This window comes from Drosophila subpulchrella, unplaced genomic scaffold (assembly GCF_014743375.2).
Source record: "Drosophila subpulchrella strain 33 F10 #4 breed RU33 unplaced genomic scaffold, RU_Dsub_v1.1 Primary Assembly Seq34, whole genome shotgun sequence".
Lineage (NCBI taxonomy): Eukaryota > Metazoa > Arthropoda > Insecta > Diptera > Drosophilidae > Drosophila > Drosophila subpulchrella.
Window position 1 is genome coordinate 659844 of NW_023665571.1, and position 17804 is coordinate 677647.

Genomic DNA, 17804 nt, shown 5'->3' on the forward strand with positions numbered 1-17804 from the left:
CGAGGCGAAAAGGTAATCTCTTACTCAAGCCAAACGGTCAACGGCGCGGAGAAGAATTACTCAACGACCGAGAAGGAGTGCTTGGCAATCGTCTGGGCGATCCGAAAGCACAAGCCGTTTCTGGAAGGTTACCACTTTAAAGTGGTAACCGACCACATAGCGCTGAAATGGCTTAACAGCATAGAAAGCCCTTCAGGGAGGATCGCCAGATGGGCCCTGGAGTTGCAGCAGAACAACTTCGAAACGCTTTGTCAAGGCAGCCACTACCAGAAACGCTTCGAGGGATCAAGGAGACGTCGGCGGCGGAAGCTTCTGCAGCATGCAGCTGGATTCAGGAAATGTGCGAAAAGATAAGGATCCAGCCGCAAAAGTATCCGGAATACGTGATGGAGCGTAAGGCCCTGTACAGGAATATACCTTATAGAGCGGGCAGCAAGGATGTCGCAACATGGAAGATGTGCGCCCCGAAAGCTCTACGGGAAACGGTGCTGAAGGAGAACCACGACTGACCGGCGGCTTGCCACGTAGGAAGCCGAAAGACAATAGCACGTCTGGCAGCCCGGTATTACTGGCCTGGAATGCACAGAGACGCCCGAGCCCACGTGCGAAGATGAGAGAGATGCATGAGACTCAAGCCGAATCAGATGCAGATGGCTGGGAAAATGCTGACGCAGGTGCCAGAGGAATCATGGGCTACGGTATGTGCGGACTTTGTCGGACCCCTGCCGCGTTCAAAGCACGGCAACCAAATGCTGCTGGTACTGATAGACCGGTTCTCCAAGTGGACTGAGTTGGTGCCACTGCGAAGCGTGACGGCCGAATCCCTAAAGAAAGCTTTCAGAGAACGCATTATCGCGAGATATGGGGTCCCAAAAGTAGTCATAACGGACAACGGATTACAGTTTGCCAGCAACGTTTTCAAGAGTTTTCTCGCCGAAATAGGAACCAAGCAACAGTTCACAGCGCCATACACCTCACAGGAGAACCCGACTGATAGAGCAAATAGGACGGTGAAGACAATGATAGCGCAGTTCCCAGGGCAGAACCAAAGAAACTGCGACGAAAAATGGCCTGAAATCATGCTGGCAGTAAACACGAGCGTTTCGGAATCCACAGGTTACACACCGTCGTTCATTACCCAAGGCAGATAACCAAGACCACCGAGCGCCCTATACGACAGAGAGACCATAGGGACAGGGCGACCGACTGAGACCCCGGAAGAGAAGGCCAACAAACTGAGGGAAATCTTCGAGATTGTAAGGCGGAATCTGGAGAAAGCATCCCAGGATCAGGCTGGGCATTATAACCTAAGGAGGAGGCAATGGACGCCAACGGTGGGTGACGTCGTGTGGGCCAAGGAACACCATTTATCAAAAGCTGCCGAGAGGTTCGCAGCAAAATTGGCCCCAAGATACGACGGAGCTTACCAAGTCATGGGTTTTGCGTCACCAGTAACCTGCAAAATATGACACATAAACACAAAGAATGAGCGGACCATCCACGTAAGCGAGCTGAAACAGCAAAAAACGGAAAACACAAGCGAGCGGCTACAACAAGCAGACACAACAGACACAAACCAACAAGGGTAACTCCAAAGATTCTCAAAGGACACTACGAGAACAGTCCAAGGATATCTGCAAGGATTCTCAAAGCACACTACGAAAAGAGACCAAGGATAACTCCAAGGATTCTCAAAGGACACTACGAGAAGAGTTCAAGGATATCTCCAAGGATTCTCAAGGGACACTACGAAAAGAGTCCAAGGATATCTCCAAGGATTCTCAGGGGACACTACGAGAAGAGTCCAAGGATATCTCCAAGGATTCTCAAAGGACACTACGAAAAGAGTCCAAGGATATCTCCAAGGTTACTCAAAGGATACTACGAAAAGAGTCTACGGATATCTCCAAGGATTCTCAAAGGATACTACGAAAAGAGTCCAAGGATATCTCCAAGGATTCTCAAAGGATACTACGAAGGAAGTCCAAGGATATCTCCAAGGATACTCAAAGGATACTACGAAAAGAGTCCAAGGAAATCTCCAAGGATTCTCAAAGGATACTACAAAAAGAGTCCAAGGATATCTCGAAGGATTCTCAAAAGATACTACGAAAACAGTCCACGGGTAACTCCAAGGATTCTCAAAGGATACTACGTACGCACTCCAAGGATATCTCCAAGGATACCACAGGGCAACTACAAAGGTGCAATGAAATACGAAAAGGACATCAGGAGAACGTCAAGAACACAAAGGGAGCAAACCAGAGCGTCCAAAGACCCGATTAGGACTGATTGGAGGAAAGAAAAATACGCATCAACAGTCTGCCGAAGGAAGGGGGAAGACGGCACAGATCAGAGAGCTGTACCGTAGATCAGGGAAGGAAGAAGTATAGGCCGAAGGAAATAGCGGGATTGAGCAAAGAGGAAGGCTCGGAACCGAGGTGTCGTTGAAGGAAGCCCAGGCTCCGACAAGCATCATGGGCACACGTGTGACGAGAAGCGAAGCGCGCAGGATGATGGCTGCCCACCAGCCGTCCGGAGGATCCAGCCTGGGGCAAGGATGGTCGACCGCCCGGCCTACCCGAACCTCGCGGCGGATCTCCGGGCGGGGCGTTCCCGAGCCGGTCATCAGCTCCGACAGCGACGTCGAGTTGGTGGAAGACTCGCGGGTGGAGCAGCAGCGATGGCGGCTTCGCAGAGCCGTCAACCGGACCGACGGCCGCATCCCGACTGGCGCGGCGGAGGTCGAAGCGAGAAGCCGCCCCAGGACCAGCAGGCTCCCGGTAGCCATGCCGAGTCTGTGGCAGCGGCTACGTTGGAGTATCGCTGGAAGTGCGATGCGCGACGGCGGAGCGTGGAGCAGCGGTTGAAGGAAATGGAGGAGTCGCCGGAGTGGCAGGCCCAACTGCGTACGGCCGAGGAGGAGGAGCAGCAGCTGTTGGAGAACACGGGGTACCCACCCACACCGAGATATGCGCCCGAGTCCTGCATCCCGCCACCAGAAGTGGCAGAAGACTGGGCGCCCTCACCTACGCGGTGGCTGCCCGAAATCCCACCCACACCGCGGTACGAGGGATCACCGCAGTGGACGCCAGCACGACCACCCACGCCAAGGTTCGAGCAGTCACCACCGCTGCAGCAGCCCGAACAACGACAGCAGCAACAACGCGACCAGCCACCACCGCAGCAGCAATCCGAACAATTCGAGCAGCCACCGAGCACCGGACCGACGACGCCAAGTACCGGGCCGGGGACGCCAGCGTCAACAGGGAGCGCGACAGAAACCGCGGAGCCAGACGAGCCGCTGGAACGAGCCCCCTGGGTGTGGCCCGAACCCGTGGGAGGTGGCCGACCTCCGCACAAGCGGTAGCACTTAGCGCCCGAAGTGTCCGAGGTGTTGGCACGCCCGAAATTGTCGCGGACGGTGTCGGCGCCGGAGGGCCAGCGGTGGCGCGAGATCGATTACCACGAGTGGCCCGAGGAGATCGCGGAGGCACCGGCGGTGAAAGAGGCCCGCATCCTGGGCGGCAGGCGCAGCGTGCGCATATGGAGAGAGGGGCGCGCGTTCCGAGTCCGGTTTGGGCATGAGAGTGTTTGAGGAGCAGACAAATAAAGTTTAAAGAAAACGAAACAAGGTTTGAAACCGGCGAGAAGAAAGGGGCATACAAGGCAGCTCCGGCAACCTGAAATTCAAATTGGGTTAATGCAGGAAGCAGCCAAGCAAATACCACAATACTTACCTGCTGCGAAGCAAATGCGAAGTCCTCTCCGCACCCGCTCTCGAGTGTTGCCAGCGTGGAGCCAAGTTCAGCCGGCTGAGGACGACTGAAGGGCGAGAGAGGACGAATGGAGAGAAAGGATGAAGTAGAAAGGAGTAAAGAAATGCGAAAACTTACCTATGAAAATTGCAATATCACCATGAGCCAGGGAAGGGGGCGCCTCGATAGGCGATCGATTGGCACTGGACGATGGTACGATCGATGGGCACACGCAAACTGGAAATATCGCAACGAGCAGGTGGCAACGCCTCACCGTCGGTATCGATAGTCGATGAAACATCGATCACGCACGGTTAGTGTGACCAGACGGAGGAACCGTGGAAAGGAGTAGGACGCAACAATGAGCAGCGAGCTGGCGGTCGATAGCACATGAGTATCGATGTCTCAGTGGAAACATGGGCAATATCGGCGCGGGAGATTTCAAGTTGCTACGAGGAGGATGGCCAGCGCTGTAGAAACTCCATGGAGTTAAGAGCGTCGAGGGAGCATCGAGGGAGCAACGAGGGAGCGCCGCGGGAATCGGAAGAAGCATCACAAGGACTCGAAGGAACATCACAAGACTCAATGTTTCCCGAAGTAAGGGGGGAATATGAGGAGTAGAATAACTCCCCACAAATCTAAGCAACAGCAGCAACGGATGGCCGGCCGCTTACCAAATACGTGGCGAATACGCGTAGTAACGGCACTGCAGGTAGAGAGAGTTCGGAGAATTCACTTCAAGAGAGCTTGAAGAATTCAGATCGGGAGAGTTTTGTAGAATTCACTTCAAGAGAGAGCTTGGAGAGTTCACTTCAAGAGAGAGCTTGGAGAATTCGGATCAAGAGAGTTTGGAGAGTACGAGGTGAGAGAGATTGGAGAGAAAGAGCGAATGGTTAACGGTAGATGTTCGCGCTTAGCACCCTACCGTGGGGCCGTGCGCAGAGGGCGAAAGGTCGAACGGTAAGACCGCGGACTTTGGTACCAGGAGCCCTATATAAGTGGGGCCAGCGCTGGAAGCAGGATCAGTCGATCACGAGGAGTCAAACCGTCAAGATCAATCAGATACCAAAGTGAACAGTCAGTCAACCAAATAATCTACGAGGGAGCAACAGCAAGTCGAGTCGTCGGGAAAGCAGCGCCGTGGGAGCCTTTGAGGAGCAAGATTGCTACGTCGAGACGTTCGGGATTGGGAAACCAGGAATCTTCGAATCGAGAATCGAGAATCCAGAGGGCATCACACGGCTAGGTCAAGGCGGTCGGTTTAACCCTATCAACAAAGTCCTGGCGTTACGCCTGGAGAGTAACGAGTATAACAAGCCAGAAGGGAGAGCGGTCGATCGGTATGGTCTCGAGTGGAGTTGTCCAGGAGAGCCCTACGGCTTCGACTTGCGAGGTCCCGGAGCGGCGTGTCCGAGTCCCAAGTATAACAAGCCAGAAGGGAGAGCGGTCGATCGGTACGGTCTCGAGTGGAGTTGTCCAGGAGAGCCCTACGGTAGTGTCATCACGCCAGCCAGGCAACACAGAGCGAGCCACGCGGAAACGTCCCGGACAATAAGCAAAAGGGTGAGGCTAGGGTGGAACGTTCGCTTACACTAGGCGTGGAAGCGAAGTAAAGCGCGAGGGAGCTTCCTGGCGTTCCGCCTTGACTGTCCGCGTGGGCTGAGCAGAAACCCCAGTGGGTCCATCCGGGACAGAGCAAGGGACAGGCGGCGGTGTGTCGAAAGGAGTGATCCTGGAGAGCGCAGCTTCTGTTCACCCTAGTCTGAGAACGGTGACGCTTCCCTTAGCCCGTACGGCTGATCACCCTCGCGAGTCCGAGTCGTTGCAAGCAGTCACCGAGTCAACGCGTCATGGACGAGCGGCGGGCGAGCATCTTCAGGGAGCCGCAAGGATCTTCAGGGAGCTACAAGACTGGAGCACCGAGTCAACAAGGCGAGAGGTCTTCGAGACAACCAAGACCGTCGGAAATACCGCAAGCCACAAGTGACGAGTCAAGGCCAACCAAGCTACCAAGACATTTGTCTCCATCTCCCATCTCCCTTTGGTCCCTTTAGCTGAGTAGCGGGTATCTGATAGTCGAGGTATTCGACTAAAGCGTTCTTCTTTGTTTTGAAATAGGATCTTTCAATGAAAAAACGTATATTTGTACCCGATACTCGTAGAGTAAAAGGGTATACTAGATCCGTCGGAAAGTATGTAACAGGCAGAAGGAAGCGTTTCCGACCCCATAAAGTATATATATTCTTGATCAGGATCACTAGCCGAGTCGATCTAGCCATGTCCGTCTGTCCGTCTGTCCGTCTGTCCGTATGAACAACATTTTGGTCCAGTCGAAAGCCGAATTTCAAAATCCTTGTATTTTCCTCTCCTGGAGTTTCCTTGGATTTGTCCCACCAGCAACGGTGGCTCGAACCGCTTTATGATTAGTTTTTTGAAATCTATTTCGACTAAGTTTTCGAATGATATATTGTCTAGATGCAAAAGTAATTAATCCGACGCAACGGAATATAATATATGTATTTTAAATTCCGTTATTTGTGCCCGACTTTATTCCAGTTTCCTTTGCCGACAATTGTAATCTTTAAACTATTCCAGTTGATATTCTAGTGCTGCTACTCAACTCATTCAATTGTGTGTAAAATATAACTTAGCCGCAGTAAATAAAATAAATATTCTAAAATTTTTTATTAAGAATTGCACTGTTTATTATACCCGTTAGATTCGTCGGAAAGTAAGTAATAGGCAGAAGGAAGCGTTTCCGACCCCGTAAAGTATATATATTCTTGATCAGGATCACTAGCCGAGTCAATCTAGCCATGTCCGTCTGTCCGTATGTCTGTCTGTCCGGATGAACGCTGAGATCTCGGAAACTATAAGAGCTGAGCTTCCTGAGCTTCTTACGCAGCGCAAGTTTGTTTCAGCAGCGTGCCACGCCCACTCTAACGCCCACAAACCACCCAAAACTGTGGCTCTTACAGTTTTGATGCTAGAATACAAATTTTAAATGAAATGTATTGTTCTCAACAATTCCTATTGATTGAACTACCCCACGCCCACCTTAATACCCACAAACCGCCCACAAACTTCAAATAATCGTAATTATGATCGCGGATATCTCGGAAAATATCAAAGATAGAGAATTGGGATTTCAGATTTAGATTTCGTAGGCTTGAGCGCAGCGCAAGTTTGACACGCGAATATGCCACGCCCACTCTAACGCCCACAAGCCACCCAATTAGTCTGGTCAATACCTATCGATTGATCAGAACAAATTTTGCCACGCCCACTCTAACGCCCATTACGCTTAAGTCTGTCTACCGCCCACATAACCATATACTGAGATCAGGGGTAGGTGGCGCATTTTCAGTCTCGCTTTGGTGCTTGCATATCTCCATTTCCCTTTTGTCACTTTAGCTGAGTAACGGGTATCTGATAGTCGAGGTACTCGACTATAGCGTTCTTCCTTGTTTTTATACTGTTTATATTGTACTCGATGTTTATGTTGAGTCCTTATTTTTGGCGATATTAATTTGTTAGTTGGTAAATAAATATGTTTATAATGTGGTAAACTAAGTGTTTGCCCTCGGCGGACATGAGACCCCGTAAAGCCGCAACCGCGAAGGGGCCGTTCTAGGAGAAGGAAAAGGGTTATGGTACGGGCGGTGGAAGGGTGGACTGAATGCCGCCTCATTAACAGCTGAGGTGGGAAACGGTAGACCCGTTCGCAGGTGTAGGGGGTCTAATGCCCGATAACAGCCCATGTGTAGAAGTGCTTTCTCTCCCCGGCCTAAGTTTTGGTTTGTCCTAGTACGCTGTAAGGATGCTTTCTCGGCCCGGGTACAGATCTCAGTCGGATCCATGAGTCCTTTACAAGAAAATTTGAAAATCACCGAAACACCGGACTAGAGGGTTCCACTCCTCCACTCCACAGGGGAACGGGTAACTTTGAGGGGAGTCTTTGCCGGGGGTCCTTATTTACGTCGAGAAAAAGGCAGATGACGTTGGTTATGCAGAGTCCAATTCCTGGCCTGCGACCCAACGGGCTGGCTGGAGTCTTGTACTTCGCGTCAGAGGCGAAAAATTCACCGGGCTGAACCTTCGGGCGAGGGCAAGCCGGGAGGATACTTTGCGGGTGTAAGTCTTGGGTTTCGCGTCGGAGGCGAAAAATCCACCGGGCTGGACCTTCGGGCGAGGCCAAGCCGGGAGAATACTCGGCGGGCGTCAGGTAGCACGAGGGCGGGGCCGCGCACGATCCCCAGAATGACGAAGGAGCTAGGATTGCGGATAAGGCGGGAAGGGTGTCCACGTGCAAATCCCAAAACTACGGAAGAGACAGAAAAAACTAGGATTCCGGAAAGGGCGGGAAGGGTGTCCACGCGAAAATCCCGAAAGCTACGGAGGTGGCGGGAAAACTAGGACTGCGGATAAGACGGGAAGGGTGTCCACGCGCAAATCCCAAAAACTACAGAGGTAGGAAAACTACTGGACCGAACGGGAAAGGGGTCCACATCCAGGTCCGAAGCAGCAATGTGAACGGGGTAAAGTTAGGTAAGACTCGGTGCCTGACTGCGAGAAGGAAACACACGATCGAAAGTTGCAATTATATATTCTTTAGCGTTTATTAAATGTATCCTCACTCGGGTCCGCTACACCGTTTTGAGGACATGGAACCTGGTCGTACTAACCTCAGCTGACTTGTTTATATATAAATGTGTATCTTGAAATCGTCCGCGTAACCACCGCGTAGAACTTGGTCGCCTTCGGTTGTCGGAACACGCGCGATTAGGCGTCCAGGCTGGCCTATGCTGCGATTCTCCACCGGCGGAAAAGCTCGAGGAGCACACGTGGTTTTCGAAGCCTCGCTAAGCCGTGTCCAAATCACACGCCTTACCCGTTCCGCGATCCCGAGAGAAGCCACGCCACGATCGCTGCGTGACTGCCTTCCATTTTCCGCCCTTTTCCTGCATTCGCGATTTCTAGTATTTTCCTACTACTGGTATTTTAGCTCATTTGCTTTTCTAGTATTTAACATGTCTTGATGAACTATCGGTTGGCGATGCCACCCCGGGTTCTGAACTTAGCTATAACTTATTTATTCTTAATTCGACTTAATATTTATTGTAATTCACGGTATTTCTCTTTAAGCTATTATAAAGAAAGTAATAATGATTGTGGCGCACGCGCCTTCTAGGCGGGTTTGTCACAACGCAATACGATACGCAATAAAATTTAGATTCCGTAGCCTTGTACGAGGCGCAAGTTTATCACGCGAATATGCCACGCCTACTCTAACGACCACAAGCCGCCCAAACCTGCGGCGCCCACAATTTTTATGCTAGAAAGAAAATTATAACTGAAATGTATTAGTCTCTCTCAATACCTATTGATTGATCTAAAAAGAAAGTTTGCCACGCCCACTCTTACTCCCATAACGCTTAAATCTGTCTGCGGCCTACATAACCATATATTTAGGTCGCGGTTAGGTGGCGCATTACAATCTCGCCTTGCTGCTTGCATATCTCCATCTCCCTTTGGTCCTTTAGCTGAGTAAGGGGTATCTGATAGTCAAAATACTGGTCAATAGCATTCTTCCTCGTTATACCCGTTACTCGTAGAGTAAAAGGGTATACTAGATTCGTCGGAAAGTATGTAACAGGCAGAAGGAAGCGTTTCCGACCCCATAAAGTATATATATTCTTGATCAGGATCACTAGCCGAGTCGATCTAGCCATGTCCGTCTGTCCGTCTGTCCGTCTGTCCGTCTGTCCGTCTGTCCGTCTGTCTGTCCGGATGAACGCTGAGATCTTGGAAACTATGAGAGCTAGGCTATTGAGATTTGGCGTGCAGATTCCTGAGCTTCTTACGCAGCGCAAGTTTGTTTCAGTAGAGTGCCACGCCCACTTTTACGCCCACAAACCGCCCAAAACTGTGGCTCCTACAGTTTTGATGCTAGAATAAAAATTTTAACTGAAATGTATTGTTCTCATCAATACCTATCGATTGATTCAAAAAAAAGTTTGCCACGCCCACTTTATCGCCCACAAACCGCCCCCAAACTTCAAAAAATCGTAAGTATGAACGTGGATATCTCGGAAACTATCAAAGATATAGAATCAGGATTTCAGATTTAGATTCCGTAGCTTTGTACGCAGCGCAATTTTGATACGCGAATATGCCACGCCCACTCTAACGCCCACAAACCGCCCAAGCCTGTGGCGCCCACAATTTTCATGCTAGAAACAAAATTTTAACTGAACTGTATCGATCTCGTCAATACCTATCGATTGACCACACAAAAAAATTTGCCACGCCCACCCTAACGCCCATAACGCTTAAATCTGTCTACCGCCGGTAGGTGGCGCATTTCAGTCTTGCTTTGCTGCTTGCTTATTTCCATTTCCCTTTGGTCCCTTTAGCTGAGTAACGGGTATCTGATAGTCGAGGCACTCGACTATAGCGTTCTTTCTTGTTTTGAACTAGGATCTTTCAATGAAAAAAGGTATATTTATACCCGTTACTCGTAGAGTAAAAGGGTATACTAGATTCGTCGGAAAGTATGTAACAGGCAGAAGGAAGCGTTTCCGACCCCATAAAGTATATATATTCTTGATCAGGATCACTAGCCGAGTCGATCTAGCCATGTCCGTCTGTCCGTCTGTCCGTCTGTCCGTCTGTCCGTCTGTCCGTCTGTCCGTCTGTCCGTCTGTCCGTCTGTCTGTCCGGATGAACGCTGAGATCTTGGAAACTATGAGAGCTAGGCTATTGAGATTTGGCGTGCAGATTCCTGAGCTTCTTACGCAGCGCAAGTTTGTTTCAGTAGAGTGCCACGCCCACTTTTACGCCCACAAACCGCCCAAAACTGTGGCTCCTACAGTTTTGATGCTAGAATAAAAATTTTAACTGAAATGTATTGTTCTCATCAATACCTATCGATTGATTCAAAAAAAAGTTTGCCACGCCCACTTTATCGCCCACAAACCGCCCCCAAACTTCAAAAAATCGTAAGTATGAACGTGGATATCTCGGAAACTATCAAAGATATAGAATCAGGATTTCAGATTTAGATTCCGTAGCTTTGTACGCAGCGCAATTTTGATACGCGAATATGCCACGCCCACTCTAACGCCCACAAACCGCCCAAGCCTGTGGCGCCCACAATTTTCATGCTAGAAACAAAATTTTAACTGAACTGTATCGATCTCGTCAATACCTATCGATTGACCACACAAAAAAATTTGCCACGCCCACCCTAACGCCCATAACGCTTAAATCTGTCTACCGCCGGTAGGTGGCGCATTTCAGTCTTGCTTTGCTGCTTGCTTATTTCCATTTCCCTTTGGTCCCTTTAGCTGAGTAACGGGTATCTGATAGTCGAGGCACTCGACTATAGCGTTCTTTCTTGTTTACTATAAAATGTTTCCCGTAAACGTTTGGACAGGATCTCTTGCCGAGTCGATCTAGCCATGTCCGTCTGTCCGTATGAACGCTGCGATCTCGGAAACTATAAAAGGTGCATTACTGGGATTAGACATTCAGATTCTACAGATTCATGGGCAGCTCAAGTTTGTTTCGTCAGGGTCCAACGCCCACAAGCCTCTTAAAACTGTGGCTCCTACAGTTTTTTCTTGCAAAGTTTTGGTATGTGTGTAGTTTAATCTGCGACATTTTGTAAAAATTTTCTATAATAATTACAGAATGCTTCGAATCTCTTGAACTGGGTAATTATACCCGTTACTCGAAGAGTAAAAGGGTATACTAGATTCGTCGGAAAGTATGTAACAGGTAGGAGGAAGCGTTTCCGACCCCATAAAGTATACACCCAAAAAAATATCGTCATCAATATGCCCTTATTTAGGTGTCAATGGGATACCATTGAGTGTCAAAAAATCTTTGGGACGAAGAACATCAAATTGACCCTAATATAGGGTCACTTTGCCACTTAAAAAAGTTTTCGACAAAAAACTTTTTTGTCATAAAAAACCATTTTGCCGCTGGATATAAAAATGTAGGCGTAGCTCAGAGTGCTAGCGCATTGTTTTTGATGCAAGGGCCTGAGGGTTAGCGGTTCGAGTCCCGCTCGTGACAAACTTTTTTTTTTTTATTTGAAAACTTTTTAAATACAACTTTATTATTAAGAAAATGTTAGATATTAATTCTTAAAAATCTTACAGCGTACTCTGCATCGGCGCGTACTTGAAACGGGGACTTTTTGCATCAGAGACAGACACCTTACCCATTGGTCTATCGCACAACGTTTCCCGCAAGTGTTTAGTTGATACTTGAGCGCAGTTCGAAAATAGAACAATCAAAAAAAGCTTTTATCGGTATCGAAGTTGTTGTCAAAATGACACTATTCAGAGTCAAATAGGATTTTTCATACAATTTAGTATACTTTTGAAACTTATTTAGGATCAAAATTATCTCAATAATTTGATCATGTAATTTTCACCCACACTTATAAAATTGACACTTAAAGTTTTTTTTTTGGGGTGTATATATTCTTGATCAGGATCACTAGCCGAGTCGATCTAGCCATGTCCGTCTGTCCGTAAGAATGCTGTGATTGCGGAATCTATAAAAGCTTCAATACTGGGACTAGGCATGCAGATTCCTGAAATTCCTGCGCAACGCAATTTTGTTTCGTCAGTGTGCCACGCCTACTCTAAGGCCCAACCGCCCAAAACTGCGGCTCCAACAGTTTTAACGCTAGAATCAAAAGTTCAACTGTTTCTTATTAATAAAAAAAAGTTTGCCACGCCCACCTTAACGCCCACAAACTTCAAAAAATCTTAGGTATGAATGAAAAAAGTATATTTTACTATAAAATGTTTCCTGTAAACGTATGGTCGAATCACGAGCCGAGTCGATCTAGCCCTGTCCGTCTGTCCGTATGAACGCTGCCATTTCGGAAACTATAAAAGCTACAATACTGGGATTAGACATTCAGATTATATAGATTTCTGCGCAGCGCAAGTTTGTTTCGTCAGGGTGCAACGCCCACAATCCCAAAACTGTGTCTCCTGAGATGTCGGAAGCTATTCCGTTACCTTGTACGCAGCGCAAGTTTATTTCGCGCATAAGCCACGCCTACTTTAACGGCCACAAGCCGCCCAAGCCTGTGGCGCCTATAATTTTAATGCTAGAAAGAAAATTTAAGCTGAAATGTATTAGCCCCGTCAATACCTATCGATTGTCCTTAAAAAAGTTTGCCATACCCCTCTAACGCCCACGATATGCCCAACACTGTGCACCCCCAAAATTGGCATGCTAGAAAAAAAATGTAACTGATATGTATTAGGTTAGGTTAACCCGGACGGCCCTCACGGGCCACGCATAGGCTAATATGGCCCTTAGTTGTCCGGTTGATTTGTATGAACCTTGAGATAAGTTAAGAGCTTCTTATGTCCAGCCAGTACTGGCGCACCAAGGTATCATCTTCTTGCCCGTAAGAGTGCCGTACAATTGAAGAGATGTTCCAGGGTTTCAATACCTCCCGATTCATCGCATTTGCTGCTGTTGAGTATTCCGAGTGTGGTTGCGTGTGATGCTGCCAGACAGTGGCCTGTGAGGACTCCCACTAACACTCTGCAGACTTTCCGTGGTAGATGTAGTGCATAGTGGCTGGGTTTTTCGTTGCGCTCTTTGCACATAATTTTTGAGACTCGGCAAGTCTTGGTATTCCTCCACCTGCTTTTTGCTTGCGTGTCCGCCTGTTTCTACAGAGCGCTTTGTAGCGTTCGGAGGAAGATAGGCACGTTTTTCGTTCTGTCGTTCGTCAGCTCTACGCCCTTCTATCAGCTATCTCGTTGCCATCGATGCCCTGGTGGCTGGGAACCCAATAGATCCGCACTGACTTTGTCGTGCTGAGGTTATCTAGTGCCTCCCTGCTCGCCATTACATTTTTGGAACTGACCGTTGACGACTGCATGGATCTTATCGCCGCTTGGCTGTCCACGAACAAGTTGACCACATCATGTGGTCGGTTTATATTTTGAGCCACTTCTGCCGCTTTTCTTATGGGATATGCTGCAGTCACTGGGTAGCTTATAAGGTAGCCTTATTTCAGGGTCCGTACAGTATAAGCCCGATCCCACTCCCTCTTCCATCTTGGAGCCGTCTGTGTGCATGTTGAGGTGCTGAGTCTGGTCCCGACCCGTTTTCCAGTCGCCTGTGCCCATGAGCGAGGTTTTTATATCCTCCGGGGACGTTGTGGGGTTCATGTAGTCCGTTTTGTTGATCATGCTTCGGTCGATTAAGCTATGCCCGAATCTTTGCGTCGTCATGTTACCAGATGCAACCAGACGTTGTGCTGCCTTTCCTGCAGTCAGTTGAGCGTGGATATCTATGGGGTCGATTCCAAGGATCGTTTCTAGAGCTTTGGTTGCGGTTGACCTCAGCACCCTGTTATGCAAACCAGATCGGTGTAGGTCGTCCATTTAGTGGCTTGCCATCATACTAAGGCTCTATACAGAAGAGTCGGACGCACCACCGAGATGTAGATCCAGTGCATCAGAGCATGTGACAGGCCCCATGTGCTGCTAAGCATCTTCTTGGATGCATATAGCGCCACGGTGGCCTTTTCCACCCTTTCCACTACATTGGGTCTCCATGCCAGCTTGCAGTCCAGTACTGTGTCGTGGAATTTAACCAGTGTTTTCGGGGTCAGCCTGGATGCGCCAATTTTCGGTACCTTGTACCTCTTAGTAGAGAGAATGACATCCGTCTTGTCCGCATTGATACTGAGTCCTACCATTTCTGCCCACTTACATACCTCCCTGAGTGTTGATTCCATTATGGAGCTGAGGGTCGATGGACAGACTCTAGTAATAATTATGCCTATGCCGTCCGCATAGGCTGTTATTTTTGGGGCTCTCCTCTCGAATCTCTTGATTAGGACAGAAACCACCAAATTCCATAGGAGAGGCGAGACGACCCCACCTTGTGGTGTGCCTCTGTGTGCCCCCTTTACCATGGAAACAGTGCCCCACTCTGAATGTACCCGCCTGCAGCTAAGCAGGTTTCTTATCCAGAGGCTTATTGCGGGGTGCGTGTTGGTCGCTTCTAGGCGATCCATTATAGCATACGTTTTGACATTGTTGAATGCTCCGAATCAATTTACGAATACATATTCCACATATTCCTTAATGTGTAGGGCTCTCTCAACGGTTACAACTAGCGAGTGTTGTGCCGTTTCCACAGATTTCCCTTTGGTGTAGGCGTGCTGGTTGGATGACATGAGTCTTCCTGCATCGTCCCTGAAGTGTAGATCCAGCATATTTTCCAGTGTTTTGAGTATGAAAGAGGTAAGGCTTATCGGCCTGTAATCCTTGGGGCTTGCGTGACTGCACCTTCCCGCTTTTGGGAAAAAGACAATCCGAGAGGTCCTCCATTGGATTGGGATATATCCCGTGCTTAGACATGCCGAGTATATTTAATATAGCCATGGGATGATCCTTTCCCTCGTTGGAAATATTACGTCTAGTCCTGATACCTTATAGTCCGCAAAGGAGTCCATGGCCCAGTTGATTTTCCCAGGTGTTATTAGATCGTTCGGCGGGCGCTCTTCGCCAGTTACTATGTCCTGATGCGTGCTGGCGTCTAGAACATTCGTGCATCCTGGGAAGCGCTATTGCATAAATGCTGTTAGGGCCTCTTCACTGCCCTCAGCCCACTGTCCGTCGTCGCATTTTAGCTGACTGTATGGTAGGTTGCTTCGAAAGCATCCTCCGGAGTCTGGCTGTTTCCGGCACGTTTTCCATGCCGGAGCAGAAGATTCTCCACGAGCTTCTTTGTGCCCTGCGTGATTCCTTCTTGTAATCTCTAAGTAGGATTTTATACTCTCCGTTGATGATCTCATTGCCTCTCTGCCTTTTTGGCGAATTTGAAGAATTCTCGGAGGTTATTTCTTTTAAGTGTCAGTTCCCGATTCCATCATGGTGGCTTGTTCTTCTTCCTTGTTTTTGATGTCGAGCATGATACGTGATACGCATCAGTAATTCCTTGGACAGGGTCTCTAGGGACGTTTCTAAGTCTTTCACGGATTTTACTACGCCCTGGAAAGTCGCTAGTTTCGAGGTAACTGTCTTTGTAAACTTTTCCCAGTTCGTGTTCCGGGGGTTTCTGTAGACAGTTACCTTTGGACTACTTTTAAAAACATGCTTGAACTGAATATACCATTCAGAGACCGAAGTACTCTGTCCCTTTACGAGCGTTATATCTAGCACGTACGGCGCTTGTGTTCCTGCTTACCGTTGGTGAGTAGAATGTATGTAGTTTAATGACCTTAGCCCGGGCTCGATATTGCCCAAGGTCCTGGGAGGCTTACACGATGGCTTCCAGACCTAGGTCCTTCTCCACTTCGCCTGCCTGCAAGAGGTGTGCGCCTTTGTCGTCGGGGTGGCGCTTCTTAAGACGCAGGTAGACACTATCCATGCCCCACGCCATCTTCCCGAATCTTGGGTACAGCAGATCCTCCGCCTCCTTGGTGATTTGGAGAACCACACTTTGGCCCCATCGTTGGGTAGTGGGCTGGCCATATGCAGAATCTCTCAATTCGCCGTTGGGACGTCTGGACTCTGCCGTTGAAGCAGCTTTTGCGCCCGATCCCGATTGGTATGGATGGGTTTAATTCCGTCCACCACCTTTAGCTTGGCCCCCTCCCACAACGCCTTCAGTTGGCAGACCGTTTGCGTCAGGCACTTCCTGGTCGGATCGTCGTTGCACTTCAGGATTCTGACACCGTTCAACCACCATCGAATGTGGGCATGGGGGCTATTGGTGCCTCTTCCATCCGTGCAAAGAGAGACTCAACGAGTCGCGCACGGACGATCTTTCAGCGCGCCTCCGTCATCTTCCCATTCTTGTCGTTCCTGTCAATGCGTGCACCGATCAGGTGTCGGTTGACTACATCACTGACCTTGGCCTTCTTGTTGGGCTTCCTTGCTACTTTCGGTGGCGGAGGGCCTGCCTCCGCTTGCTCACCGGAATGTCTTTGGCGGCACTCTCGAGAGAGCGTTGCCTTTTGTTGGCAAGCATCTCCTCCACCTTGTTCGCAAATCCGCCCGTCGACGCCATCGCGGAGTGCAGCCTTCCTTCCTCAATCCTTTGCTCTGCCCAGGCTAGCTTTTCCTTCTCCTCCTGGGAAGGGTCGCTTTGTCCTGGAGCCGGCTCTTGATCTTGACGGCTGCCTGTATTTCGCCTTAGCCTTCATCCCCTCGCTTGTACGCTACGGCCCTTCCCTACGCGGGGAGTTGGAACCTGATTAAGGCAAGTGGGTATGGCTTGTTTCGGCTTCGTGTAGCACGGTCTCCGAGCCCAGGTCTGCTTTGCCAACGGCACCCGTCCGGCTTAACTTAGCCTGAGACTTGGCAGAAGCATTACCACTGAGATGACCTGCTCTCGTCATCCCAGAGGATCGACCGCTGACGACACGCAGAGAGGATTGCTCCTCCCTGTGCCCGCCGATGGTAGCTGTCGTACTTCCCATCGACGTTTGGGCTGACATCCCAACCCTTATTTCTTTCTCCTCGCCGTCCATACTGGTTTGTTTTTCAGGGGAAACCACCCACTTGCGTTTTATGCCTAGCGCCAGGCACCTCCAACCATGGCCACTGATTCAAGGGGTTGAACCAGTCGCCTTAGCTAGACACTGCACTACCTCGGGCAAGACAAGCGACATTGCATTACCCTGCTCTGGGTGATGCAGTGACCATTGCCCAGCCGGCACCCTCGTGGAGGGTCCAGCTGGAAGATTTTCGCCTAGGATATTCTTATGAAAAAATATATATTTTACTATAAATGGTTTCCCGTAAACGTATGGCCGTGATCATACGGACGGTTCGTGTCGATTTAGCCGTGTCCGTCTGTCCGTAAGAACGCTGCGATCTCGGAAACTATAAAAGCTGCATTACTGGGATCAGATAATAAGACTTTACAGATTCCTGCGCAGCGCAAGTTTGTTTCGTCAGGGTGCCTCCCAAAACTGTGGCTCCTACACTTTTAACGCTAGAATATCAATACCAACTGAATTGTTTTGTTCTCTTCAAC

General features: G+C 49.3%; 1 protein-coding gene across 1 annotated transcript in view; it reads left to right on the forward strand.

The window, feature by feature from the left end:
• The first annotated feature begins 2560 nt into the window (after positions 1-2560).
• The window catches only part of LOC119559705, a 324449-nt gene continuing 309205 nt past the window's right edge, over positions 2561-17804 (forward strand). The window contains exons 1-2 of the mRNA XM_037872766.1: positions 2561-3114; positions 3345-3538. Of these exons, the coding sequence (XP_037728694.1) occupies positions 2561-3114; positions 3345-3538 (748 nt within the window). The remainder of the gene's footprint in view (positions 3115-3344; positions 3539-17804) is intronic.